This window comes from Carcharhinus amblyrhynchos, unplaced genomic scaffold, assembly GCF_965287045.1.
Source record: "Carcharhinus amblyrhynchos unplaced genomic scaffold, sCarAmb.v2.hapA scaffold_384, whole genome shotgun sequence".
In the NCBI taxonomy this organism is placed as follows: domain Eukaryota; kingdom Metazoa; phylum Chordata; class Chondrichthyes; order Carcharhiniformes; family Carcharhinidae; genus Carcharhinus; species Carcharhinus amblyrhynchos.
This window is the reverse complement of record NW_027650124.1, coordinates 3567-31106: the sequence shown is the minus strand read 5'-3', so window position 1 is coordinate 31106 and position 27540 is coordinate 3567. Positions and strand designations below refer to the sequence as shown.

Here is a 27540-nt window from a genome sequence, read left to right as displayed (position 1 = left end):
TGCCCCCTCCTCTCTCTGCGCCCCCTCCTCTCTCTGCGCCCCCTCCTCTCTCTGCACCCCCTCCTCTCTCTGCGCCCCCTCCTCTCTCTGCGCCCCCTCCTCTCTCTGCACCCCCTCCTCTCTCTGCGCCCCCTCCTCTCTCTGCGCCCCCTCCTCTCTCTGCGCCCCCTCCTCTCTCTGCACCCCCTCCTCTCTGCGCCCCCTCCTCTCTCTGCACCCCCTCCTCTCTCTGCACCCCCTCCTCTCTCTGCGCCCCCTCCTCTCTCTGCGCCCCCTCCTCTCTCTGCACCCCCTCCTCTCTCTGCGCCCCCTCCTCTCTCTGCGCCCCCTCCTCTCTCTGCACCCCCTCCTCTCTCTGTGCCCCCCTGTGGCCCCTCCTCTCTCTGCGCCCCCTCCTCTCTCTGTGCCCCCTCCTCTCTCTGTGCCCCCCTGTGGCCCCTCCTCTCTCTGCGCCCCCTCCTCTCTCTCTGCACCCCCCCCTCTCTCTGCGCCCCCTCCTCCTCTTTCCCTTCCTCCCCCTCCCATTCTCCCTCCCCCCCTCTCTCTCTCTCTCTCTCTCTCCTTGTCCACCTCTCTTCCCCTTTCTCACTCCTCTGTTTCCTTCCCCCCCCCCCCCACAACCTTCCTTCTCCCCCTCCCTCTCTGTATCTCCCTCTCCCACCACTCTGCCGAGCTCAGTTGATGCCCAGTGGAGGCAGCATTTGGCGAGAGGAGTCTCGAATCTCAGAAGGAAGTGTAACTCCCGTCACCCAGGACCTGACCCATCCCTTTAAATGCAGCCTGTAGAGAGGCAGGTGTTGTTCCTTCCATGTTTGACACATGTCACTGCGCTTGGTCATATACTATGTAAGCAAGACTCCTCCCGCTGCTCTCTCTGAGGCTCAGGGCGCCTGTGTTTTAGTGATACTGTCTCTCTCTCTCTCTCTCTCTCTCTGGCTGTCTCAACACCGCACTGTTACTGAGCTGGATCCCTGATCTTTGCGGTGAGTTGCCTGGGACTCGGGGAAGCGGGGGGGGGGTTGTGCGGGGGGAGTGGGGGAGAGGCTGGGGCAGAGATCGGTCAGTCAGACGGCTGGGATCGAGGGCACAAAACCCTGTCAGACCGTCTGCACTGGCATGTGACAGAGAGCTTGAGGTTAGTTAGCAAAGTAACAGGGACGAGAGATGGGCAAATGTCCGGGAGGGTGAGCCGCTGGGGGCACTGGCTTTGGTTGAAGCAGTTTTGGAGTTGTTAATTTGTGCTGTTAAAGTGTGTGGGGGGGGTGGAGGGGTGGCGGGGGGGGAAGGGTCGGTCTCAGGAGTAGGTGGGGGGGGGGAAGCAGAAATACCATCACTTGTACAATAACTGCTTTCTGCATGCGAATCTCTTTGTCTCTTCCTGTTTCGCTCAACAGAATGTTTCAGTTTCGGGTGGTTTGAACTCACTGTGTTCTGTCTCCATCCATCTCTCTCTCTCTGTCCAAAACTGTCCCCATCCAATCTTTCACTGCATCCCCCCCACCCCACACACCTCTCCCAGTTCTGTCTGCCCCCCCCTTTCTCTTTGTGCCCCCCCCGCTCTCTCTCTACACACCCTCCTCTCCTCTCTGTGCCCCACTCCTGTCTCTCTGCCCCCTCCTCTCTCTCTCTGCCCCCTCCTCTCTCTCTCTGAGCCCCCTCGTCTCTCTCTGTGCCCCCCTCCTCTCTCTCTGCCCCCCCTCCTCTCTCTCTCTGCCCCCTCCTCTCTCTCTCTGAGCCCCCTCGTCTCTCTCTGTGCCCCCCTCCTGTCTCTCTGCGCCCCCTCCTCTCTCTCTCTGCCCCCTCCTCTCTCTCTCTGAGCCCCCTCGTCTCTCTCTGTGCCCCCCTCCTCTCTCTCTGCCCCCCCTCCTCTCTCTCTCTGCCCCCTCCTCTCTCTCTCTGAGCCCCCTCGTCTCTCTCTGTGCCCCCCTCCTGTCTCTCTGCGCCCCCTCCTCTCTCTCTCTGCCCCCTCCTCTCTCTCTCTGCACCCCCTCCTCTCTCTCTCTGCCCCCTCCTCTCTCTCTCTGCGCCCCCTCCTCTCTCTCTGCCCCCTCCTCTCTCTCTGCCCCCTCCTCTCTCTCTGCACCCCCTCCTCTCTCTCTCTCTCTGCCCCCTCCTCTCTCTCTCTGAGCCCCCTCGTCTCTCTCTGTGCCCCCCTCCTCTCTCTCTGCCCCCCCTCCTCTCTCTCTCTGCCCCCTCCTCTCTCTCTCTGAGCCCCCTCGTCTCTCTCTGTGCCCCCCTCCTGTCTCTCTGCGCCCCCTCCTCTCTCTCTCTACCCCCTCCTCTCTCTCTCTACCCCCTCCTCTCTCTCTCTACCCCCTCCTCTCTCTCTGCGCCCCCTCCTCTCTCTCTGCGCCCCCTCCTCTCTCTCTCTACCCCCTCCTCTCTCTCTGTGCCCCCCTCCTCTCTCTCTGCGCCCCCTCGTCTCTCTCTGTGCCCCCCTCCTGTCTCTCTGCCCCTCCTCTCTCTGCACCCCCTCCTCTCTCTCTGCGCCCCCTCCTCTCTCTCTCTGCCCCCTCCTCTCTCTCTGCGCCCCCTCCTCTCTCTCTGCGCCCCCTCCTCTCTCTCTCTGCGCCCCCTCGTCTCTCTCTGTGCCCCCCTCCTCTCTCTCTGTGCCCCCCTCCTCTCTCTCTGCCCCCTCCTCTCTCTCTATCCTCTCCTCTCTCTCTGCGCCCCCTCCTCTCTCTCTGCGCCCCCTCCTCTCTCTCTGCCCCCCCTCCTCTCTCTCTGCGCCCCCTCCTCTCTCTCTGCGCCCCATCCTCTCTCTCTGCCCCCCTCCTCTCTCTCTCTGCGCCCCCTTCTCTCTCTGCGCCCTCTCCTCTCTCTCTCTACCCCCTCCTCTCTCTCTCTACCCCCTCCTCTCTCTCTCTACCCCCTCCTCTCTCTCTCTACCCCCTCCTCTCTCTCTGCGCCCCCTCCTCTCTCTCTCTACCCCCTCCTCTCTCTCTCTACCCCCTCCTCTCTCTCTGTGCCCCCCTCCTCTCTCTCTGCGCCCCCTCGTCTCTCTCTGTGCCCCCCTCCTGTCTCTCTGCCCCCCTCCTGTCTCTCTGCCCCTCCTCTCTCTGCACCCCCTCCTCTCTCTCTGCGCCCCCTCCTCTCTCTCTCTGCCCCCTCCTCTCTCTCTGCACCCCCTCCTCTCTCTCTGCACCCCCTCCTCTCTCTCTCTGCCCCCTCCTCTCTCTCTGCGCCCCTCCTCTCTCTCTACCCCCTCCTCTCTCTCTCTACCCCCTCCTCTCTCTCTGTGCCCCCCTCCTCTCTCTCTGCGCCCCCTCGTCTCTCTCTGTGCCCCCCTCCTGTCTCTCTGCCCCTCCTCTCTCTGCACCCCCTCCTCTCTCTCTGCGCCCTCTCCTCTCTCTCTCTACCCCCTCCTCTCTCTCTCTACCCCCTCCTCTCTCTCTCTACCCCCTCCTCTCTCTCTCTACCCCCTCCTCTCTCTCTGCGCCCCCTCCTCTCTCTCTCTACCCCCTCCTCTCTCTCTCTACCCCCTCCTCTCTCTCTGTGCCCCCCTCCTCTCTCTCTCTACCCCCTCCTCTCTCTCTGCGCCCCCTCCTCTCTCTCTCTACCCCCTCCTCTCTCTCTGTGCCCCCCTCCTCTCTCTCTGCGCCCCCTCGTCTCTCTCTGTGCCCCCCTCCTCTCTCTCTGCGCCCCCTCCTCTCTCTCTCTGCCCCCTCCTCTCTCTCTGCACCCCCTCCTCTCTCTCTGCACCCCCTCCTCTCTCTCTCTGCCCCCTCCTCTCTCTCTGCGCCCCTCCTCTCTCTCTACCCCCTCCTCTCTCTCTCTACCCCCTCCTCTCTCTCTGTGCCCCCCTCCTCTCTCTCTGCGCCCCCTCGTCTCTCTCTGTGCCCCCCTCCTGTCTCTCTGCCCCTCCTCTCTCTGCACCCCCTCCTCTCTCTCTGCGCCCCCTCCTCTCTCTCTCTGCCCCCTCCTCTCTCTCTGCACCCCCTCCTCTCTCTCTGCACCCCCTCCTCTCTCTCTCTGCCCCCTCCTGTCTCTCTGCGCCCCCTCCTCTCTCTCTGCCCCCTCCTCTCTCTCTGCACCCCCTCCTCTCTCTCTGCGCCCCCTCCTCTCTCTCTGCGCCCCCTCCTCTCTCTCTGCCCCCTCCTCTCTCTCTGCACCCCCTCCTCTCTCTCTGCGCCCCCTCCTCTCTCTCTGCACCCCCTCCTCTCTCTCTGCGCCCCCTCCTCTCTCTCTGCGCCCCCTCCTCTCTCTCTGCGCCCCCTCCTCTCTCTCCCTGCCCCCTCCTCTCTCTCTGCGCCCCCTCCTCTCTCTCCCTGCCCCCTCCTCTCTCTCTGCACCCCCTCCTCTCTCTCTATCCTCTCCTCTCTCTCTGCGCCCCCTCCTCTCTCTCTGCGCCCCCCTCCTCTCTCTCTGCGCCCCCCTCCTCTCTCTCTGCGCCCCCTCCTCTCTCTCTCCGCCCCCTCCTCTCTCTCTGCGCCCCCTCCTCTCTCTCTCTGCGCCCCCTCCTCTCTCTCTGCGCCCCCTCCTCTCTCTCTGCGCCCCCTCCTCTCTCTCTGCGCCCCCTCCTCTCTCTCTGCGCCCCCTCCTCTCTCTCTGCGCCCCCTCCTCTCTCTCTGCGCCCCCTCCTCGCTCTCTGCGCCCCCTCCTCTCTCTCTCTGCGCCCCCTCCTCTCTCTCTGCGCCCCCTCCTCTCTCTCTCTGCGCCCCCTCCTCTCTCTCTGCGCCCCCTCCTCTCTCTCTGCGCCCCCTCCACCATGCCCCCTTTATTAACAAACAGTGTGAAACCAGTTTGTTTTCGCTGATGAACTTTCTCTTCTACATTACTGACATCCTGTGTGTTTCCTTGACATCATTTTCCTGTAACTAAGAAGAAATCACCTCTTCTCTGTTGGGCAGCAGAATACAGAGGCTGTCGCTAAACCCTGGGGCTGATTTCGCAACCCCCACTGCCCCCCACCCCCCCAACTGATTTCTGAGTTTTGGCAGCTCTCAGGAACCCATGGAAAAACAGATGGAAGGAGCTGTGGGCCACCCCCCCCCACTCAGGGAAAACTCTCAGCTTAAGCAGCAGTCCCTCAGCCCACATTACCAAGGGTTAATGTCACTCTCTTTGTAACGAGTTGTCATATTGCACAGTGAATCAGGGATTGTAATATTCCTCTGAGCACCAGGAATTGCCATATTGCACAGTGTATCAGGGATTGTAATATTCCTCTGAGCACCAGGGGTTGTCATATTGCACAGTGTGTCAGGGATTGTAATATTCCTCTGAGCACCAGGGGTTGTCATATTGCACAGTGTGTCAGGGATTGTAATATTCCTCTGAGCACCAGGGGTTGTCATATTGCACAGTGTATCAGGGATTGTAATATTCCTCTGAGACCAGGAATTGCCATATTGCACAGTGTATCAGGGATTGTAATATTCCTCTGAGCACCAGGAGTTGTCATATTGCACAGTGTATCAGGGATTGTAATATTCCTCTGAGCACCAGGAGTTGTCATATTGCACAGTGTATCAGGGATTGTAATATTCCTATGAGCACCAGGAGTTGTCATATTGCACAGTGTATCAGGGATTGTAATATTCCTCTGAGCACCAGGAGTTGTCATATTGCACAGTGTATCGGGGATTGTAATATCCCTCTGAGCACCAGGAGTTGTCATATTGCACAGTGTATCGGGGATTGTAATATCCCTCTGAGCACCAGGAGTTGTCATATTGCACAGTGTATTGGGGATTGTAATATCCCTCTGAGCACCAGGAGTTGTCATATTGCACAGTGTATCAGGGATTGAGAGTCACAGAGGTTTACAGCAGGGAAACAGGCCCTTCGGCCCATCTTGTCCATGCCACCCTTTTTTTAAACCCCTAAGCTAGTCCCAATTGCCCACGTTTGTCCCATATCCCTCTATACCCATCTTACTTACATAACTGTCTAAATGCTTTTTAAATAACAAAATCACGTCCACCTCTACTACTCCCTCTGGCAGCTCGTTCCAGACACTCACCACCCTCTGTGTGAAAAAATTGCCCCTCTGGACACTTTTGTATCTCTCCCCTCTCACCTTAAACCTGTGCCGTCTAGTTTTAGACTCCCCTACCTTTGGGAAAAGATATTGACTATCTAGCTGATCTGTGCCCCTCATTATTTTATAGACCTCTATAAGATCACCCCTCAGCCTCCTACACTCCAGAGGGAAAAGTCCCAGTCTATCCAGCCTCTCCTTATAACTCAATCTGTCAAGTCCCAGTAGCATCCTAGTAAATTTCTTCTGCACTCTTTCTAGTTTAATAATATCCTTTCTATAATAGGGTGACCAGAACTGTACACAGTATTCCAAGTGTGGCCTTACCAATGTCTTGTACAACTTTAACAAGACGTCCCAACTCCTGTATTCAATGTTCTGACCGATGAAACCAAGCATGCCGAATACCTTCTTCACTACTCTGTCCACCTGTGACTCCACTTTCAAGGAGCTATGAACCTGTACCCCTAGATCTCTCTGTCCTGTAACTCTCCCCCAACGCCCTACCATTAACTGAGTAAGTCCTGCCCTGGTTCAATCGACCAAATGCATCACCTCGCATTTATCTAAATTAAACTCCATCTGCCATTCATCAGCCCACTGGCCCAACTGATGAAGATCCCAATTGGAGATAACTTTCTTCAGTCCCCGCTATGCCACTAGTGTCATCTGCAAACTTACTAACCATGCCCCCTATATTCTCATCCAATATTCTCATTAATATAAATGACAAATAACAATGGACCCATAAGAACATAAGAAATAGGAGCAGGAGTCGGCCATCTAGCCCTTCGAGCCTGCCCCGCCATTCAATAAGATCATGGCTGATCTGAAGTGGATCAGTTCCACTTTCCCGCTTTCTCCCCATAACCCTTAATTCCCCTGTCTCTCAGAAACCTATCTATCTATATTGCACTGTGTATCAGAGATTGGAATATTGCTGTGAGTTCCATGGATCCCATGGTTCCTCTTCATCAGTCTCCCGTGTGGGACCTTGTCAAAATCCTTACTGAAGTCCGTGTGGACTACACCAACTGCACTGCCCTCATCTACAAACTTGGGCACCTCCGCGACAAGTTCAATCAAGACATGAGGTTCCTTTGACAAACCATGCTGACTATCCTTGACTGATCCTTGCCTTTGTAAGTTTGAGATTAATTCAGCCCCTCAGGATTTTTCCACTCAGGTTACACTCACCGGCCTCATTTGTTTTTCCTACTTCCCTTTTCGAATAATGGAATCACGTTACTTCCTCCAATCCTCACCAGAGAGGAATTGGAAATTAGAGACGGGAGCCCCGCAGTCCCCCTCCCACCTCCCCTCGCCTCACACAGTTGCCTGGAAGGGGGTGGGGGATGGTGCGGAATACATCTCATCTGGGCCTGGGGATTTATCCACTCTTAGCTCTCTACTTCCTCCCTCTCAGTGTTGAGTTGTTCAACTCAATGACAGTGCCCCTCCCTAATTTCTATACCTACATCATTCTTCTGCGTCGTCAATACAGATACAAAAATACTCATTTAAAAACACATCCGGCTCCACGCACACACACACACACACGCGCACACACACGCACACACACACGCACACACACGCACACACACACACGCACACGCACACGCACACACACGCACACACACGCACACACACGCACACACACACACGCACACGCACACGCACACACACACGCACACGTACACACACACACGCACACACATATGCACACGCACACACGCACACGCGCACACGCACGCACACACACACACGCACGCACACACACGTACACACACACACGCACACACACACACACACACACGCACACACACGTACACACGCACACGCACACACACGCACACACACGTACACACACACACGCACACACGCACACACACACACGCACACACACATGCACACACACACGCACACACACACACGCGCACACACACACGCACACGCGCACACACACACACACACACGCACACACACACGCACACGCACACACGCACACACACACACACAGATTTGTCCCTAATCTTTCCTGGTCATCCTCCTGCCTTCAAGTGCAGTAGGACTTCTTAAGGGACACGGAACGCTCTCCTGGATGCATTCGAATGTTCGGGAGGTTGAAAGCCCCTGTTTTTATTATTACCCCATCATTCGTACAATTCTCAGAGATTCCCCTACGTATCTGCCCTTCCATCACTCCCTGACTGTCTGGGGGTGGTCTATAATACACTTCCAGCAATGCAATTGCCCCCTTTCTGTTCCTAAGTTCTACCCATAGTTTGAGGAACCTTCTAGAACAAAGAACAGTACAGCACAGGAAACAGGCCCTTCGGCCCCTCCAAGCCTGCGCCGCTCATTGGTCCAACCAGACCATTGGTTTGTACCCCTCCATTCCCAGTCTGCTCGTGTCACTATCCGGATAAGTCCTAAACGATCCCAGCGTGTCCGCCTCCACCACCCTGCCTGGCAGCGCATTCCAGGTCCCCACCACCCTCTGAGGAAAGAACGTCCCTCTGATTTCGGAGTTAAACCTCGCCCCCCACCCTCCCCCCACCCCCAAACCTTGACCCCTCGTGATCCTCCGACCTTCCCACTGTTCACCCTATCCACACCCCCTCATAATTTTACACACCTCTATTAGGTCGCCCCCTCATTCTCCGTCTTTCCAGGGAGGACAGCCCCAGTTTGCCCCATCTCTGCTCACAGCTAAGACCCTCCATACCAGGCTGGTAAACCTCCCCCGCACCCTCTCCAAAGCCTCCACGTCCTTCTGGGAGTGTGTGGCGACCAGAACTGGACTCCAAACGTGGCCTAACCAGCGTTCTATACGGCTGCGACATCAGACTCCAGACTTTTATGCGCTTTTATACTTCTAAGATGTCATCTCTCCTTTCTGCAATAATTAACTCTTTGATCAGTGTGTGTCACCACATCCTCCTTTACAACCTCCCCCCCCCCCCAACCCCCGGCTACCACACGTCTCTCCTGAGGCTTGCCAGTCCTGCCCCCCTCCCCCCCCCACAACATCCACGTCTCTGCGACAGCAAAAATATCAAACTCCCGTGCGTTAATCCACACCCTCAACTCATCAGCCTTATGCGCAGGCTAACGAGGACCGCATTCAAATCCGGCTTTGCCACGTTATTTCCTTGTGCTTCACGAGTCCGCAATCACTCTGCCTTCGAGACCGACCAGTTTCTTCTTCCTTCTTCTGCGCTTGCATCATTCCCCAACGTATCGACACACCCCCCCACCCCTCGCCAAATTAGTTTAACCCCGCTTACCCCCCCACACACAACAGCAGCGGAGAAACTCCCCGCATTAGTCCCATTCCGGTTTAGGCGCCACCTTACTCAGAAATGGACCGAGTGACCCAGGAATCTAAAGCCCTCCCTCCCGCATCACCTCTTCCCCAGGCATTGACCTGCACTATCCCGCATTCCTATACCCACTGGCGCTGGGGTTGTAATAACATCTCAGTTAGCCAACCTTGTGGTTTGCGAACTTGATCGAGGGATGGGTGAAAGTTGGGATGTTCTCAAACCCATGAAGAATTAAACTTTCCTCATCAGTTGCAAAAAAAAGTGTTGATGCGAATCTCCCAGACCACCCCCCCCCCACCTCGCAGACAGCCAGTCCAAATCTATCCCTACATCAGAGAGGCCGGAGCTCAGAAATTCTCTGTAGTAACACATTCCTCTTAGAGGGAAGGCCAAGGTTGGCAGAAGTCGGGAACCCTGGAAGATTCGGGATATTGAGGCCCTGGTCAAGAAGAAGGAAAGGGGCATAGGCAGCTGGGGCCAAGTGGATCTCTTGAAGAGTGTAGGGGGTGTAGGAGGAGAGTTCAGAGAGAAATCAGGAGGGCAAAAAGGGGGAGGGCACGAGATAGTTTTGGCAGATAAGGTAAGGAGAATCCAAAGAGCTTCTACAAATACATAAAGGGCAGAAGAGGAACAAGGGAGAGAGTCGGACCCTTTAAGGATCAACAAGGTCATCCGTGTACATAAGAACATAAGAAATAGGAGCAGGAGTAGGCCATCTGGCCCTTCGAGCCTGCCCCGCATTCAATAAGATCATGGCTGATCTGTCGTGGCTCAGTTCCACTTTCCCCGCCCTCTCCCCATAACCCTTAATCCCCTCTCTTATCAAAAACCCATCAACCGCGTCTTAAAAATATTTAGCGAGGCAGCCTCCACCACTTCAACGGGCAGAGAATTCCAGAGATTCACCACCCTTTGAGTGAAGAAGTTCCTCCTCAACTCCATTCTAAACCGCCCCCCCCCCCCCCTTTATCTTGAGGCTGTGCCTCTAGTCCTACTGTCCTTTCTGAGCGGGAAGAGTCTCTCCACCTCTATCCTTGTACGGATCCACAAGAGATGGGTGAAATCCTAAATGAATATTTCTCATCAGTATTTACTTTTGAAAAAAGTGTGGTTATTGGGAACTTGGGGAAATAAATAGTGGTGTCTTGAGGAGTGTACATATTACAGAGCAGGAGGTGCTGGAAGTCTTAAAGTGCATCAAGGTAGATAACCCCCCGGGACCCGATGAAGTATTTCCCAGGACATTGTGGGAGGCTAGGGAGGAATTGCGGGTCTCCTAGCCAAGATATTTGAATCATCGATAGTCACCGGTGAGGTGCCTGAAGATGGAGAGTGGCAAATGTCGTGCCTTTGTTTAAAAAGGGCTGCAGGGAAAAGCCTGGGAACTACAGGCTAGTGAGTCTCACATCTGTGGTGGGTAAATCGTTGGAAGGTATTTGAGAGACAGAATCCACAGGCATTTAGAGACACAAGGAGTGATTAGGGACAGTCAGCATGGCTTTGTGAGTGGAAAATCATGTCTCACAAATTTGATTGATTTTCTGAAAGAGTAACCAAGAAGGTAGATGAGGGCAGTGCAGTTGATGTTGTCTACATGGACTTTAGCAAGAACTTTGACAAGGGACCGCATGGTAGGTTGTTGCATAAGGTTAAATCTCACAGGATCCAGGGTGAGGTATCTAAATGGATACAAAATTGGCTCTGTCGTAGAGGGTTGTTTTTCAAACTGGAGGCCTGTGACCAGCGGTGTGCCTCAGGGATCAGTGCTGGGCCCACTGTTATTTGTCATTTATATTAATGGTTTGGATGAGAATATAGGGGGCACGGTTAGTAAGTTTGCAAATGACACCAAGTTCGGTGGGCAGAGTGGACAGTGAAGAAGTTATCTCCAATTGCAAAGGGATCTTGATCAATTGGGCCAGTGGGCTGACGAATGGCAGATACAGTTTAATTTAGATAAATGCAAGGTGATGCATTTTGGTCGACTGAACCAGGGCAGGACTTACTCAGTTAATGGTAGGGCGTTGGGGAGAGTTACAGAACAAAGGGATCTAGGGGTAAACATTCATAGCTCCTTGAAAGTGGAGTCACAGCTGGACAGAGTGGTGAAGAAGGCATTCTGGATTACTTGGTTTCATTGGTCAGAACGCTGAATACAGGAGTTGGGACGTCTTGTTGAAGTTGTACAAGACATTGGTAAGGCCACACTTGGAATACTGTGTACAGTTCTGGTCACCCTATTATAGAAAGGATATTATTAAATTAGAAAGAGTGCAGGAAAGATTTACTAGGATGCTACTGGGACTTGATGGATTGAGTTATAAGGAGAGGCTGGGATAGACTGGGGCTTTTTTCTCTGGAGTGTAGGAGGCTGAGGGGTGATCTTATAGAGGTCTATAAAATAATGAGGGTCACAGATCAGGGAGATAGTCAATATCTTTTCCCAAAGGTAGGGGTGTCTAAAACTGGAGGACATAGGTTTAAGGTGAGAGGGGAGAGGTACAAAAGGGTCCAGAGGGGCAATTTTTTCTCACAGAGGGTGGTGAGTGTCTGGAACGAGCTGCTAGAGGTAGTAAGTAGTAGAGGCGGGTACAAATTTATCTTTGAAAAAGCATTTAGACAGTTACATGGGTAAGATGTGTACCGAGGGATATGGGCCAAACCCAGAAATTGGGATTAGTTTAGTAGTTTAAAAGGGTGGCATGGACAAGTTGGGCCGAAGGGCCTGTTTCCGTGCTGTAAACCTCGATGACTCTCTGACTATGAACTGTGTTCCTTGAGTGATGCTTCCTGAATTTACTAGTTCCTGTCATATTGACATTTTAGGAAGAGACTTGTTTCTATAAGGCACCTTCTCTGAAAGATTTTCTAAGCATAATTAGTACGGTAATGTCCAAAACATAACCCTCTGACAGTGCGGCGCTCCCTCAGCACTGACCCTCTGACAGTGCGGCGCTCCCTCAGCACTGACCTCTGACAGTGCGGCGCTCCCTCAGCACTGACCCTCTGACAGTGCGGCGCTCCCTCGGCACTGACCCTCTGACAGTGCGGCGCTCCCTCGGCACTGACCCTCTGACAGTGCGGCGCTCCCTCGGCACTGACCCTCTGACAGTGCGGCACTCCCTCAGCACTGACCCTCTGACAGTGCGGCGCTCCCTCAGCACTGACCCTCTGACAGTGCGGCGCTCCCTCAGTCTGTCACAGTGTACTCCACCCCCAAGCATAGTTTGCAGGGTTTATTAAAGAAAGTGTGGAAGTGATAAGAAGATGAGTATCGAGCAGTGTCTGTGAAAGCCTGGGTGCACCCAATGTCTAAATCTCTCAGGCATTACGAAGATTGACAGCACGGTTCTGTGTTGACTTTCTGAGGCTGAGTAATGCAGCTAACCTCTTCCTCTCGCTCACCCCTGCCTGCTACCCATCTGAGCACGATTTTAAACACTGTGGTTCCTGGTTCACTTCCTCTTCAGCTGCTGGAGGCTCAGCCTGTGGCTCAAAATACAGCTGAGCTCAACATGCAGTGGCAGCAAGTCCGGGCCTCGGGGGGCGGGGGGTGGAGAGAGGCCGGGCCTCGGGGTGGGGGGGTTGGGGAGAGAGGCCGGGCCTCGGGGTGGGGGGGGGGGGGGAAGAGAGGCCGGGCCTCGGGGCGAGGGGGGGGGGGAGAGAGGCCGGGCCTCGGGGTGGTGGGGGGGGGGAGAGAGGCACAGACATCACTCAATTCCTCATGGAAACATTCACATCGTTCCTCTCTCACCCTGGGTTAGTTTCAGTGTTTGTAAACAACGTGTCTGGGTCGGGATGTTTGCAGACAGACAGACAGTGTGTCTGGGTCGGGATGTTTGCAGACAGACAGTGTGTCTGGGTTGGAATGTTTGCAGACAGACAGACAGTGCGTCTGGGTCGGGATGTTTGCAGACAGACAGTGTGTCTGGGTTGGAATGTTTGCAGACAGACAGACAGTGCGTCTGGGTCGGGATGTTTGCAGACAGACAGTGTGTCTGGGTTGGAATGTTTGCAGACAGACAGTGTGTCTGGGTTGGAATGTTTGCAGACAGACAGACAGTGTGTCTGGGTCGGGATGTTTGCAGACAGAATAGTGTGTCTGGGTCGGGATGTTTGCAGACAGACAGTGTGTCTGGGTTGGAATGTTTGCAGACAGACAGACAGTGTGTCTGGGTCGGGATGTTTGCAGACAGACAGTGCGTCTGGGTCGGGATGTTTGCAGACAGACAGTGCGTCTGGGTCGGGATGTTTGCAGACAGACAGTGTGTCTGGGTCGGGATGTTTGCAGACAGACAGTGCGTCTGGGTCGGGACGTTTACAGACAGACAGACAGTGCGTCTGGGTCGGATGTTTACAGACAGACAGTGTGTCTGGGTCGGGACGTTTACAGACAGTGCATCTGGGCCTTTCTCACCATGAAGTTAGATGCTGGTTTCCTGTTGACGGTTAGGAATGTGTTAGAAAGGCTGCTTCAGAGAAACATCCTTCCCTCCTGTAACCTGGTGCACATCCTCTCCTCTTCCATTACCGCTTTGCCTCCTGATTTTTACACTCCCTCTACCGGCAAGACAACCAGTGTCTGTCCCAGTGTCTGCAGCACCGTGGCCATCCCAACTAACTCCCACTGGAAGTCTTTCGGAGCTGTCAAATCAGGGGCTGTAAGCAAAAGCAGCAGGACTCCCTCCAAATCATCCAGGGGTGTGAAACCCAGACTGTGCATCGGCCAAGAACTGGGAGAGCCCTTTGCACCTCTGGACACCCTCGCGGCTGCTAAGTCTGTTGCTTGTGGTCTTCTGCAGATGGCAACGCGTTTAGAAATCGGTATGAAAGATCTAAAAGCCGTTGCAAAGCTCTGGAAAAACTCAGCAGGGCTATCTGCGGAGAGAGAGAGAAGTAGGGTTAATGTTTGGAGTCAGTTTGACAGAACAAGAGACACAGGGTCCTTGAAGAGGGGGCTGGTTAGCCTGAGGTTGTCCCTCCGAGTGGACAAGGCTGAGGGGAGGGGATCTGATAGGGGTGGACAAAATATCCTGAGGATTCAGTAACCGGGTGCACGTGGATTTCAGACAAGAGGCGCGAGATGTAGAGGGGGTTCGAACCACCCAGCGTAGCGAGGGCTTTCGAGTCTGCGGCCACACATGAGAAACCTCCGAGTTCAAATTTTAAAAAAAAACCCATCCAGAACTGCACACAGTGCTGCGGCCTCACCAAACTTCCTGACAACTCCATCGCGACCGCTTTAGTAATCTGTTCCTCGATTGACTAAAAAAAGACAAGTGCCCCACAATGCCTTCTCCACCTCCCTACTAGGGCAGTGCACTGTTAATCTAAGCCTATTTGTGACACTAATAAATAAACTTTAAACTTTACCATGTCCTTCCGTCTTCGGAGATCTGTGGACAACCACACACCCAGATCCCTTTGTCCCACAGGACTTCCTAGTGTCCTACTATTCGTTCCTTGCCCAGTTACTCCTTCACCACCTCACACTTTCCAGGGTTAAGTTCCATCTGTCAATTATCTGCCTATGTGACCTTTGCGTCTACATCTTCCTCTATCCCAGGATATTCGTCCTGTTAACCTTTGTGTCACCCGCAAACTTACTGATCCTAACACCGTCCCCCCCCCCCTCGACCATCAATGTCATTTATGTAAATGTTGAATGACTGGGGACCCAGCACAGATCCCTGAGGCACGCCACAGGACACTGGCCTCCAGTCACTAAGAAATCTCAACAACGCCAGGTTAAAGTCCAACAGGTTTATTTGGTAGCAAAAGCCACTAGCTTTCGGAGCGCTGCCCCTTCGTCAGGTGAGTGGGATCCCACTTGGCTCCCTGGGGCACAATTGTCTGGACCTGGAGACTTATCCACTTTCCAGGCTGCCAACATCTCCAATAGCTGCTCCTTCTCTGAGAAGAAAGCCTTTCATCCAGAGAGTGGCGAGAATCTGAAACTCCCTGCCTGAAAGGGTGGTAGAGACAGGGACTAACCACCAGCTCCTACACCCCCTCCTTATCTCTGTAACCCCCTCCAGCCCCTACACCCCCTCCCTATCTCTGTAACCCCCTCCAGCCCCCTACCCCCTCCAGCCCCCTACACCCCCTCCCTATCTCTGTAACCCCCTCCAGCCCCTACACCCTCCTATCTCTGTAACCCCCTCCAGCCCCTACACACCCTCCCTATCTCTGTAACCTCCTCCAGCCCCTACACCCCTCCCTATCTCTGTAACCCCTCCAGCCCCTTCACCCCCCTCCCTATCTCTGTAACCCCCTCCAGCCCCTACACCCCCTCCCTATCTCTGTAACCCCCTCCACCCCCTACACCCCCTCCTATCTCTGTAACCCCCTCCAGTCCCTACACCCCCTCCCTATCTCTGTAACCCCTCCAGCCCCTACACCCCTCCCTATCTCTGTAACCCCTCCAGCCCCCTACACCCCCTCCCTATCTCTGTAACCCCCTCCAGCCCCTACACCCCCTCCCTATCTCTGTAACCTCCTCCAGCCCCTACACCCCCTCCCTATCTCTGTAACCTCCTCCAGCCCCTACACCCCCTCCCTATCTCTGTAACCTCCTCCAGCCCCCTACACCCCCTCCCTATCTCTGTAACCCCCTCCAGCCCCTACACCCCCTCCCTATCTCTGTAACCCCCTCCAGCCCCCTACACCCCCTCCCTATCTCTGTAACCCCCTCCAGCCCCCTACACCCCTCCCTATCTCTGTAACCCCTCCAGCCCCTACATCCCCTCCCTATCTCTGTAACCCCCTCCAGCCCCTACACCCCCTCCCTATCTCTGTAACCCTCCTCCAGCCCCTACACCCCCTCCCTATCTCTGTAACCCCCTCCAGCCCCTACACCCCCCTCCCTATCTCTGTAACCCCCTCCAGCCCCTACACCCCCTCCCTATCTCTGTAACCCCTCCAGCCCCCTACACCCCCTCCCTATCTCTGTAACCCCCTCCAGCCCCTACACCCCCTCCCTATCTCTGTAACCCCCTCCAGCCCCTACACCCCCTCCCTATCTCTGTAACCTCCTCCAGCCCCCTACACCCCCTCCCTATCTCTGTAACCCCCTCCAGCCCCTACACCCCCTCCCTATCTCTGTAACCCCTCCAGCCCCCTACACCCCCTCCCTATCTCTGTAACCTCCTCCAGCCCCCTACACCCCCCTCCTATCTCTGTAACCTCCTCCAGCCCCCTACACCCCCTCCCTATCTCTGTAACCCCCTCCAGCCCCTACACCCCCTCCCTATCTCTGTAACCCCTCCAGCCCCTACACCCCCTCCCTATCTCTGTAACCTCCTCCAGCCCCTACACCCCCTCCCTATCTCTGTAACCCCCTCCAGCCCCTACACCCCCTCCCTATCTCTGTAACCTCCTCCAGCCCCTACACCCCCTCCCTATCTCTGTAACCCCCTCCAGCCCCTACACCCCCCTCCCTATCTCTGTAACCCCCTCCAGCCCCTACACCCCCTCCCTATCTCTGTAACCCCTCCAGCCCCCTACACCCCCTCCCTATCTCTGTAACCCCCTCCAGTCCCTACACCCCCTCCCTATCTCTGTAACCTCCTCCAGCCCCTACACCCCCTCCCTATCTCTGTAACCTCCTCCAGCCCCCTACACCCCCTCCCCATCTCTGTAACCCCCTCCAGCCCCTACACCCCCTCCCTATCTCTGTAACCTCCTCCAGCCCCCTACACCCCCTCCCTATCTCTGTAACCTCCTCCAACACCCTACACCCCCTCCCTATCTCTGTAACCCTCCTCCAGCCCCCCTACACCCCCTCCCTATCTCTGTAACCCCCTCCAGCCCCTACACCCCCTCCCTATCTCTGTAACCTCCTCCAGCCCCTACACCCCCTCCCTATCTCTGTAACCTCCTCCAGCCCCCTACACCCCCTCCCTATCTCTGTAACCTCCTCCAACACCCTACACCCCCTCCCTATCTCTGTAACCTCCTCCAGCCCCCCTACACCCCCTCCCTATCTCTGTAACCCCCTCCAGCCCCTACACCCCCTCCCTATCTCTGTAACCCCCTCCAGCCCCTACACCCCCTCCCTATCTCTGTAACCCCCCCAGCCCCCTACACCCCCTCCCTATCTCTGTAACCCCCTCCAGCCCCCTACACCCCCTCCCTATCTCTGTAACCTCCTCCAGCCCCTACACCCCCTCCCTATCTCTGTAACCTCCTCCAGCCCCCTACACCCCCTCCCTATCTCTGTAACCCCCTCCAGCCCCTACACCCCCTCCCTATCTCTGTAACCCCCTCCAGCCCCTACACCCCCTCCCTATCTCTGTAACCCCCTCCAGCCCCCTACACCCCCTCCCTATCTCTGTAACCCCCTCCAGCCCCTACACCCCCTCCCTATCTCTGTAACCCCCTCCAGCCCCTACACCCCCTCCCTATCTCTGTAACCCCCTCCAGCCCCCTACACCCCCTCCCTATCTCTGTAACCCCCTCCAGCCCCTACACCCCCTCCCTATCTCTGTAACCCCCTCCAGCCCCCTACACCCCCTCCCTATCTCTGTAACCCCCTCCAGCCCCCTACACCCCCTCCCTATCTCTGTAACCCCCTCCAGCCCCCTACACCCCCTCCCTATCTCTGTAACCCCTCCAGCCCCCTACACCCCCTCCCTATCTCTGTAACCCCCTCCAGCCCCTACACCCCCTCCCTATCTCTGTAACCTCCTCCAGCCCCCTACACCCCCTCCCCATCTCTGTAACCTCCTACACTCGCCTCTGAGATCTCTGCGCTCCTCCAATTCCGTCCTCTTCAGCACCCCCCTCCCCGCCGATTCCCATCGCTCCACCACTGGGGGCCGTGCCCTCGGCTGCCTGGGATCCCCGAGCTCTGGAATTCCCTCCCTGAATCCTACTGCCTTGTTCGTTCCTTCCTCCTTTTTAAGCTCCGACTTAAAAGCCCACCCTGTTGACCAAGTTACTGCCTATCTATCCCTAATATCGCCTCGTGTTTTGTCGGCCTACATTCCTCTGAAGCATTTTTGGATCACTTGACCCCCCCCCTCGAAATGCGAGGTTCGGTGAGCAGACGAGACGGGGAGATGAGTTGTTTGGGCCGTAGGCTCACCAATCTTGGCCATCAGTCTTGAGTCGAATGGAGAGACTGAACTCACGTAGCGGGTCCTCCATCGAGTGAGTCAGTGCTGCCGCAGACTCACTGAGCCACGGGTCCCCACGGCGTGGTGCTGCTCTCCAAACTGCTGGTGTCGGCGCGTACGTGACACAGCAGAGTCCCCGGAAGGAAGGCTGCTTTCTCTTAGACTTTGTCAGTCGGGGGTCTGTGTCTGGTTGCAGCAGCTGCCAGCACCCCCCGCCACCTCCCTCACCCTCCTGTGCCCAGGGATCCCCCTCCCTCACCCTCCTGTGCCCAGGGATCCCCCTCCCTCACCCTCCTGTGCCCAGGGATCCCCCTCCCTCACCCTCCTGTGCCCAGGGAACCCTCCCTCACCCTCCTGTGCCCAGGGATCCCCCTCCCTCACCCTCCTGTGCCCAGGGATCCCCCTCCCTCACCCTCCTGTGCCCAGGGATCCCCCCCTCCCTCACCCTCCTGTGCCCAGGGATCCCCCTCCCTCACCCTCCTGTGCCCAGGGATCCCCCTCCCTCACCCTCCTGTGCCCAGGGATCCCCCCTCCCTCACTCTCCTGTGCCCAGGGATCCCCCCTCCCTCACTCTCCTTTGCCCAGGGATCCCCCCTCCCTCACTCTCCTGTGCCCAGGGATCCCCCCCTCTCTCACCCTCCTGTGCCCAGGGATCCCCCCTCCCCCACCCTTTTGTACCCAGGGATGCCACCCCCCCCCAACCCTCCAGTACCCAGGGAACCCCACCCCCCCCACCCCGCCAACCTTCCTGCACCCAGGAACCCCTCCCCTCACCTTCCTGTACCCGGGGACCTCTCCCCCACTCTCCTGTACCCGAGGACCTCCCTCTCGCCAACATCATCATCCTGTACACAGGTTCCCCCACCCCTCTCTACCCAGGAATCCCACCCCCCCCTGCACCCCCACTCTCTTGTACCTGGGACCCCACCCTATCCATCTATAAACGGAGACTCCCACCCCCCTGTACCCGGAGACTTCCACCCCCTTGTGCCCAGGGACCACCCCCTTGGAACCCCATATTCCTGTTCCTGGGGAACCCCAGGATTCTCCACTCTCCTAGCCCCGCGCAACCGTGGGATTATATTCACTGGAGTTTAGCAGAGCGAGGGGGGGGGGGATCTCAGAGAAACTTAGAAAGTTCTAACAGGGTTAGACAGGGTAGATCCAGAAAGAATGTTCCCCATGGTGGGGGGAGCCCAGAACTAGGGGGTGATAGTTTGAGGATAAGGGGTGAACCTTTTAGAGCTGAGGTGAGGAGAAATTTCTTCACCCAGAGAGCGGTGGAATTCACTCCCACAGAAAGTAGTTGAGGCCAAAACGTTGTGTGATTTCAGGAAGGAATTAGATATCGTTCTTGGGGGCTAAAGGGATCGAGGGATATGGGGGTGGGGGGGAATCAGGATATTGAATTCGATAATCAGCCATGATCAAAATGAATGGCCTCCTCCTGCTTGTAGACTCCATGAAAAGCTGGACAGTCAGGTGGAGTGCAGGCTTGTGGGTGTGGGGGGGTTGCTGTGAGACTGAGAAACAGATTGTGTGCAGAGACTGGGGAGTGGAGGCGTAGAATTGGACATGGGGGGGGGGGGCGCGGGGGGGGGGGCATTGGAGAACTGGGACTGAGGTGAGGATGAGGGTGACCCTGGAGGGGAGGTTGGAGGAGGAGGAGGCTGGAGAGTTTGGGAGGGGGGGTTGGAGGAGGGGGAGGTTGGAGGAGGAGGAGGTTGGAGAGTTGGGAGGGGAGATTGGGGGGAGGAGGAGGCTGGAGAGTTGGGAGGGGAGATTGGGGGGAGGAGGAGGCTGGAGAGTTGGGAGGGGAGGAGGTTGGAGAGTTGTGGGAGGGGGGTTGGGGGGGGAGGTTGGAGAGTTGTGGGAGGGGGGTTGGGGGGGGAGGTTGGAGAGTTGTGGGAGGGGGGGTTGGGGGGGGAGGCTGGAGAGTTGGGAGGGGGGGGTTGGGGGAGGAGGTTGGAGAGTTAGGAGGGGAGGTTGGGGGAGGAGGAGGCTGGGGAGTTGGGAGGGGGTTTAGAGGAGGAGGCTGGAGAGTTGGGAGGGGGGGTTTGGGGGGAGGAGGAGGCTGGAGAGTTGGGAGGGGGGGTTGGGGGAGGAGGCTGGAGAGTTGGGAGGGGGTTTGGGGGGAGGAGGAGGCTGGAGAGTTGGGAGGGGGGTTGGGGGAGGAGGCTGGAGAGTTGGGAGGGGGGGTTGGGGGAGGAGGAGCCTGGAGAGTTGGGAGGGGGTTTGGGGGGAGGAGGAGGCTGGAGAGTTGGGAGGGGGGGTTGGGGGAAGGAGTTGGGAAAGGGTCAGGGGACTGGACACAGAGAGTTGCCTGTGGCACCGTGTAGGGGTAACGGGGAATGAAGGGGCAGCAATAAACGGTATCGTCTCCGACCTGTCATTCTCAGGGAAGTGTGAGCCAAGATGACGGACGTGATAATAAACAGCTGCAAACCCTCGAGCGAGGAACTGGGCCTCAAACACGATGAAAACAGACTTCCCTTCCAGGTATGAGCATCTGCCCGAGACCCCTCTGGGTTACGGGGGCACAGGCAGCGTGCAGAGGGGAGGGAGTTGGGCGGGAGTGGAGGGGCAGGGGTGCATCTGGTGTGGGACTGAGCAAGAATCAGGGGAGTGGAGGGGGATTCGGGGAGTGGAGGGGGATTCGGGGAGTGGAGGGGGATTCGGGGAGTGGAGGGGGATTCGGGGAGTGGAGGGGGATTCGGGGAGTGCCTGTACACATTCCTCCCCCACATATCTACACACCCAGTTACTGTCCACACACTCCCCATGTACCTACACACCCAGTTACAGTACACACACTCCCCATGTACCTACACACCCAGTTACTGTACACACACTCCCCATGTACCCACACACCCACTGTCCACACACTCCCCATATACCGACACACCCAGTTACTGTACACACACTCCCCATGTACCTACACACCCAGTTACAGTACACGCACTCCCCATGTACCTACACACCCAGTTACAGTACACACACTCCCCATGTACCTACACACCCAGTTACTGTCCACACACTCCCCATGTACCCACACACCCAGTTACTGTACACACACTCCCCATGTACCTACACACCCAGTTACCGTCCACACACTCCCCATGTACCTACACACCCAGTTACTGTCCACACACTCCCCATGTACCTACACACCCAGTTACAGTACACACACTCCCCATGTATCTACACACCCAGTTACTGTACACACACTCCCCATGTACCCACACACCCACTGTCCACACACTCCCCATATACCGACACACCCAGTTACTGTACACACACTCCCCATGTATCTACACACCCAGTTACTGTACATACACTCCCCATGTACCCACACACCCACTGTCCACACGCTCCCCATATACCGACACACCCAGTTACTGTACACACACTCCCCATGTACCGACACACCCAGTTACTGTCTACACACTCCCCATGTACCCACACACCCAGTTACTGTCCACACACTCCCCATGTACCCACACACCCAGTTACTGTCCACACACTCCCCATATACCAACACACCCAGTTACTGTACACACACTCCCCATGTACCTACACACCCAGTTACTGTACACACACTCCCCATGTACCTACACACCCAGTTACTGTACACGCACTCCCCATGTACCTACACACCCAGTTACTGTACACACACTCCCCATGTACCTACACACCCAGTTACTGTACACACACTCCCCATGTACCGACACACCCAGTTACTGTCCACACACTCCCCATGTACCCACACACCCAGTTACTGTCCACACACTCCCCATATACCAACATACCCAGTTACTGTACACACACTCCCCATGTACCCACACACCCAGTTACTGTCCACACACTCCCCATATACCAACACACCCAGTTACTGTACACACACTCTCCACGTACCGACACACCCAGTTACTGTACACACACTCCCCATGTACCTACACACCCAGTTACTGTACACGCACTCCCCATGTACCTACACACCCAGTTACTGTACACACACTCCCCATGTACCTACACACCCAGTTACTGTACACGCACTCCCCATGTACCAACACACCCAGTTACTGTACACACAGTCCCCATGCACCTACACACCCAGTTACTGTACACACACTCCCCATGTACCTACACACCCAGTTACTGTACACACAGTCCCCATGTACCGACACACTCTTCCCGTTCTCGTGCCCTGGTCACTCCCATTCCTTTACACCCAGCAGGATAGATTCAGGCTTGGACAGCTGGACCAGACTACCCTCCTTTGATATACACCTCGCCAGAAACTCACTGAGCATTAATATTTTAACTATTGAGATATCTGCAGCTCATATCCCTGCCGCTATATACCCTGCTCATTCTCCTGAGGGAGTAGAGGTTAATGACGGGACGGAGGCTTGAGGAGAATTGGGGAACTGAGGTCAAGTGATGGGCACATGGCCCCAAGCCAACTGGGGAGGCATTGGTGTGAGTTCCAGAGACCCAAAATAAATCTGGGTGCTGGCTGCTGTGTCGACTTTCAGATTTTTCCCAGTCACATTGCTGCCTTATTATCTTCATTTCACTCATGCACTGGTATGCACTGGCTTCTCTGGGCCAGTGACAGAACCAGCACTGGAAGCACTGGCTTCTCTGGGACAGAACCAGCACGGGAAGCACTGGCTTCTCTGGGACAGAAGCAGCACCGGTGCACACTGGCTTCTCTGGGACAGAACCAGCACTGGATTCTCTGGGACAGAACCAGCACTGGAAGCACTGGCCTCTCTGGGACAGAACCAGCACTGGAAGCACTGGCTTCTCTGGGACAGAACCAGCACTGGAAGCACTGGCCTCTCTGGGACAGTGACAGAACCAGCACTGGAAGCACTGGCTTCTCTGGGACAGTGACAGCACCAGCACTGGAAGCACTGGCTTCTCTGGGACAGAAGCAGCACCGGTGCGCACTGGCTTCTCTGGGACAGAACCAGCACTGGATTCTCTGGGACAGAACCAGCACTGGAAGCACTGGCTTCTCTGGGACAGAACCAGCACAGGAAGCACTGGCCTCTCTGGGACAGAACCAGCACTGGTTCGCACTGGCTTCTCTGGGACAGTGACAGAACCAGCACTGGAAGCACTGGCTTCTCTGGGACAGAACCAGCACTGGTACACACTGGCTTCTCTGGGACAGTGACAGGACCAGCCAGTGCCGGACTGGGACTGAGTCTGGGGTCTTGCAGCTCAGACAAGTTCAGTCTGCGATCCCACACCCATAACACTGGCTTTAATATCTCCCCTGGCTACTAGTTTGCAATAATGGAAGTTTCTCTTCTCTCTCTCCCCATCTCCACGTCTCTCTTTCATTCCCTCCTTCTTTCTTCTATGTCTCCCCCCCAACCCACCGCCCCTTCCTTCACACCTTCTCCCCCCTCCTGCCCCGTTTCTCTCCTAGATCTTCCCCGATCCCTGCGACTCCTACGAGGGTCAGTGCAAACTCAAGGATCGCCTGCCCTCCATTGTGGTGGAACCAACTGACGTGAGTGAGGTGGAAAGCGGGGAGCTGCGCTGGCCTCCCGAGGAGTTCCTCATCACCGACCAGGGGGCAGAGGGAGAGGGGGGCATCCCCCAGTCTGGAGTGGGGGTCCAGCCGCAAAGCGATCCAGGTAGACTGGCTCAGGAAGGGGAAAAGCTACTGGTGGGCTGGGGGGGGGGGGTGCAGAGGGATCGGAGGGCATGGGGCAGTGGGGGGGGGTGTGTGTGTGTGTGTGTGGTGTGCGCGCGCACAAGGGGGAACAGTGGGTGGTGGGGGCATGGAGGGAGCGGGTGGGGCGGAGGAAGGTGTGGGTGGGGATGATTATATCACATGAAGGAGGGCCACTTGAGGTGAGGTAGGAGTTGATTGGGTGTGGGTTGAGGGTGAGGGGTGTGTGTGAGGGGGAGGGGTGTGTGTGAGGGTGAGGGGGTGAGGGTGAGGGGGGTGAGGGTGAGGGCGGTGAGGGTCTGAGGGAGCTGTGAGGAGGGCCCTGTATTTCCCAGTTACTGACCTCGTCTCCTCTGTAAACAGTGCCAGCCGAGGCTCGGATGGAGCAGGGGATCCCAGAACAAGGACACAGTCCATCCTCCAGCAACGAGTGACTCCCAGTCACCGCGCTCACATTGCTGCCGATCTGGGCCTTGTTACTGACCCTCCAACACAGTCAGACTGTGACAAAACTTACCTCGCTGAATGGTTTCCTTGGTCAAGATATGGAGAGAGTTTTTACACAGAGGTTTTAACTACTCGTCTGCCTGCCTGCCTGCGACGGAGCCTCGTCTGTCTGTCTGCCCACGACAGAGCCTCGTCTGTCTGCCTGCAACGGAGCCTCGTCTGTCTGTCTGCCCACGACGGAGCCTCGTCTGTCTGTCTGCCCACGACGGAGCCTCGTCTGTCTGTCTGCCCGCAACAGAGCCTCGTCTGTCTGCCTGCGACGGACCCTCGTCTGCCTGCGACAGAGCCTCGTCTGTCCGTCTGCCCACGACAGAACCTCGTCTGTCTGCCTGCCTGCGACGTCTCTCGCTTTGGGCTTTATGATGAGGTTTTGTGACTGAACGCAGCCTCGCTCAGGGTAGAAGGAGCAGTTTGTAAAGGATGTGAGAACTTCAGTTCAATCTGTTACTGCAGATTTATTTTGATTCTGTGTAAAACTCGATCCATAATTCCAATCTTCTTCTTCCAGTGCGTCGGGATTAAGTTCAAACTTTTACACCAGTTCAAAGCATATCTTTCATCTTGTTTAATTAAAAGTTACTTTTAGCTGTGGAGCTGGGATCTCACTCGATCTGTCAAAATCTCCCACAGCCTGAATTAGACAGGAACATTTCCAAACCACCACCCCCCCCTCCTCCTGCCCCTGTACCAGCCCGCCTGCCCCTTCATCCCCCCCTACCTTTCCCCTAATACGCCCCCCACCACCCCCCCCCCCCGATTCCGCCTTTCCCCTCATCTCGCTGCCTGTCCCTTCAGACTGTGTGTGTGTGTGTGTGTGTGTGTGTGTGTGTGTGTCCCCCGGGCAGACTGTGCGTGTCCCCCCCCCCCACCTTGGGGCAGACTGCACGTGTCTCCCCCCTCTCGGGGCAGACTGTGTGTCTGTGTCCCCCCCCCCCCCCCAGGACAGACTGTGTGTCTGACAGATCAGTAATGTCACACCGTAGAACGGTGAAGCTGCTGTAATTTTCACACAATTAACTGCTAACAACCACCAGCAAGTGTCTCCGCACACAGCACAGCCCCCGCCCCCCCCCCCCCACACACACACACACACTGCTCCCCTCCCCGCTCCCCCCCACCCCACAACACCCCCGCACACACCTGCCTGCCACACACAGCTCCTCTGGACACCACCACCCCCGCACACAGACCCCCACATGAAGACACCCCCCCCCCGCACACAGCCCACCGTACACACCCGCCCACACCCCTCATCCCCCCCCCCCCCCGCCCCACACACACACACACACGCACACACACCCACCTGCTGCACACAGACCTCCCTGCCAACACACACCACCTCCTGCACACATTAGAACATAAGAAATAGGAGCAGGAGTTGGCCAACTGGCCCTTCGAGCCTGCCCCGCCATTCAATAAGATCATGGCTGATCTGTCGTGGCTCAGTTCCACTTTCCCGCCCTCTCCCCATAACCCTTAATCCCCTCTCTTATCAAGAACCCATCAACCCGCGTCTTAAAAATATTTAGCGAGGCAGCCTCCACCACTTCAACGGGCAGAGAATTCCAGAGATTCACCACCCTTTGAGTGAAGAAGTTCCTCCTCAACTCCGTTCTAAACCGCCCCCCCTTTATCTTGAGGCGGTGCCCCCTAGTCCTACTGTCTTTTTTGAGCGGGAAGAGTCTCTCCACCTCTATCCTATCCATCCCATTCATCATCTTATACGTCTCAATGAGATCTCCCCTCATTCTTCTAAACTCTAACGAGTACAAGCCTAGTTTATTCAGCCTCTCCTCATAGCTCAACCCCCTCAACTCCGGTATCAGCCTAGTAAACCTCCTCTGCACTCCCTCCAAGGCCAAAATATCAGCACACACCACGCACCCCCCCCAGCATGCACAGGCAACCAACCCCCCCCCCCCACCCCAACTCAGCACGCACACGCTCCCCCTGTGCACACGCCCACTGCACACATACACACCCTCCACCCTACACAGAATACACTCCACCCCAGCACTCTGCCCAAGGGGAAATGGGGGCGGATTTCCCAATGGAGAGATGTGGGCGGGTTTGGGGTTGTTGCGGGGGGGGGGGGGGGGGAGCTCCGGATAGCGCCCCTGGGTTGTAGGATGAATGCTGATCGGACCCCCGCACCGGGGCTCACAGTCACGCTGCCAGCGCTGGCTCTGCGTGAACCCGGCGCTGTCCAGTTCCAGAGCAGAGCAACCGGACCGAGGGGACACACAGACTGTGATAAACTCGTCTCGGTGCCCCTGCTGCTGACTGGGCTTGTCCAGGGGGTCCCCGGGTCCCTCTGCGTAGGCTCGAGGGACAGTCACTGTTACCAAGGCGGGGGGGGGGGGGGTAAACCCTACAAGTGTTACAACATCTGACAAGTTCATTGCCAACAGTACGCCGCTTTTATTTAGAGGATTTTCCATTCTATTTTCACAGCTTTCCCTGGAATAATGTTAAGGAGGGTGTGGGGCTGTTGTTAGACAGTGTCCGATCTGTCTGCAGATGGTATCGCTGTCTGTCTGCAGACAGGTGAACATAAGAACATAAGAAATAGGAGCAGGAGTAGGCCATCTGGCCCTTCGAGCCTGCCCCGCCATTCAATAAGATCATGGCTGATCTGTTGTGGCTCAGTTCCACTTTCCCGCCCTCTCCCCATAACCCTTAATCCCCTCTCTTATCAAGAACCCATCAACCCGCTTCTTAAAAATATTTAGCGAGGTAGCCTCCACCACTTCAACAGGCAGAGAATTCCAGAGATTCACCACCCTTTGAGTGAAGAAGTTCCTCCTCAACTCCGTTCTAAACCGCCTCCCCCTTTATCTTGAGGCTGTGCCCCTAGTCCCACTGTCTTTTTTGAGCGGGAAGAGTCTCTCCACCTCTATCCTATCC

General features: G+C 56.3%; 1 protein-coding gene across 2 annotated transcripts; it reads left to right on the top strand.

Moving 5' to 3' along the window:
- The first annotated feature begins 807 nt into the window (after positions 1-807).
- Positions 808-25226, top strand: LOC145339287 (protein LBH-like). Of its 2 annotated transcripts, none has more exons than XM_080183706.1 (4): positions 808-983; positions 20831-20930; positions 23878-24088; positions 24490-25226. In XM_080183706.1, exons 2-4 carry the CDS (start codon positions 20847-20849, stop codon positions 24558-24560), a joined length of 366 nt encoding a protein of 121 aa, XP_080039832.1. In that variant the 5' UTR covers positions 808-983; positions 20831-20846; the 3' UTR covers positions 24561-25226. The 2 variants fall into 2 exon arrangements, with proteins under 2 accessions (XP_080039832.1, XP_080039833.1); XM_080183707.1 differs by lacking the exon at positions 808-983 and adding an exon at positions 12667-12686.
- The last annotated feature ends 2314 nt before the right edge of the window (positions 25227-27540 follow it).

Excerpts from the sequence above, each read along its gene's own strand:
- LOC145339287 (XM_080183706.1), top strand. The coding sequence starts at position 20,847 with ATGACGGACGTGATAATAAACAGCTGCAAACCCTCGAGCGAGGAACTG. Across the intron at positions 20,931-23,877 it reads AAAACAGACTTCCCTTCCAG|ATCTTCCCCGATCCCTGCGA; the intron begins GTATGAGCATCT and ends TTTCTCTCCTAG. Across the intron at positions 24,089-24,489 it reads CCAGCCGCAAAGCGATCCAG|TGCCAGCCGAGGCTCGGATG; the intron begins GTAGACTGGCTC and ends CTCTGTAAACAG.